We start from the raw sequence: 897 nt of genomic DNA on the forward strand, positions 1-897 counted from the left end.
TTATCATCCAACACAATGGCCAGCAACGTTACCAACAAGATGGATCCTCACTCCATGAACTCCCGTGTGTTCATTGGGAATCTCAACACTCTTGTTGTCAAGAAATCGGATGTGGAGGCGATCTTTTCCAAGTATGGCAAAATTGCGGGCTGCTCTCTTCATAAGGGCTTTGCCTTCGTTCAATATGATAAGGAGAAAAACGCCCGGGCTGCTGTAGCAGGAGAGGATGGCAGAATGATTGCTAGCCAGGTTGTGGATATTAACCTGGCTGCAGAGCCAAAAGTGAATCGAGGAAGCGCAGGTGTGAAACGATCAGCAGCGGAGATGTACGGCTCCTCTTTTGACTTGGACTATGGCTTTCAACGGCATTATTATGATGGGATGTACAGTTTCCCAGCACGTGTACCTCCTCCTCCTCCCATTGCTCTGGCTGTAGTGCCCTCGGAACGTCAGCGTGTATCAGGAAACACCTCACGAAGGGGCAAAAGTGGCTTCAATTCTAAGAGTGGAAAGCGGGGATCTTCCAAGTCTGAAAAGTTGAAAGGAGATGACCTTCAGGCCATTAAGCAGGAGTTGACCCAGATAAAACAGAAAGTGGATTCTCTCCTGGAAAACCTGGAAAAAATTGAAAAGGAACAGAGCAAACAAGAGGTAGAGGTGAAAAATGCTAAGTCAGAAGAGGAGCAGAGCAGTAGCTCCATGAAGAAAGATGAGACTCATGTGAAGATGGAGTCTGAGGGGGGTACAGATGACTCTGCTGAGGAGGGGAACCCACTGGATGATGATGTTAATGAAGATCAGGGGGATGACCAGCTGGAGTTGATCAAGGATGATGAAAAAGGGGCTGAGGAAGGAGAGGATAACAGAGACAGGGCGAATGGCCAGGATGACTCTTAA

At 47.9% G+C, this 897-nt stretch overlaps 1 protein-coding gene across 1 annotated transcript; it reads left to right on the forward strand.

The window, feature by feature from the left end:
- LOC129525052 (heterogeneous nuclear ribonucleoprotein C-like 1) lies at positions 1–897 on the forward strand. The gene has a single exon (XM_055353270.2). The coding sequence runs from the start codon at positions 16–18 to the stop codon at positions 895–897; it is 882 nt and encodes a 293-aa protein (XP_055209245.2). The 5' UTR covers positions 1–15.

This window comes from Gorilla gorilla, chromosome 1 (genome assembly GCF_029281585.2).
Source record: "Gorilla gorilla gorilla isolate KB3781 chromosome 1, NHGRI_mGorGor1-v2.1_pri, whole genome shotgun sequence".
Lineage (NCBI taxonomy): Eukaryota > Metazoa > Chordata > Mammalia > Primates > Hominidae > Gorilla > Gorilla gorilla.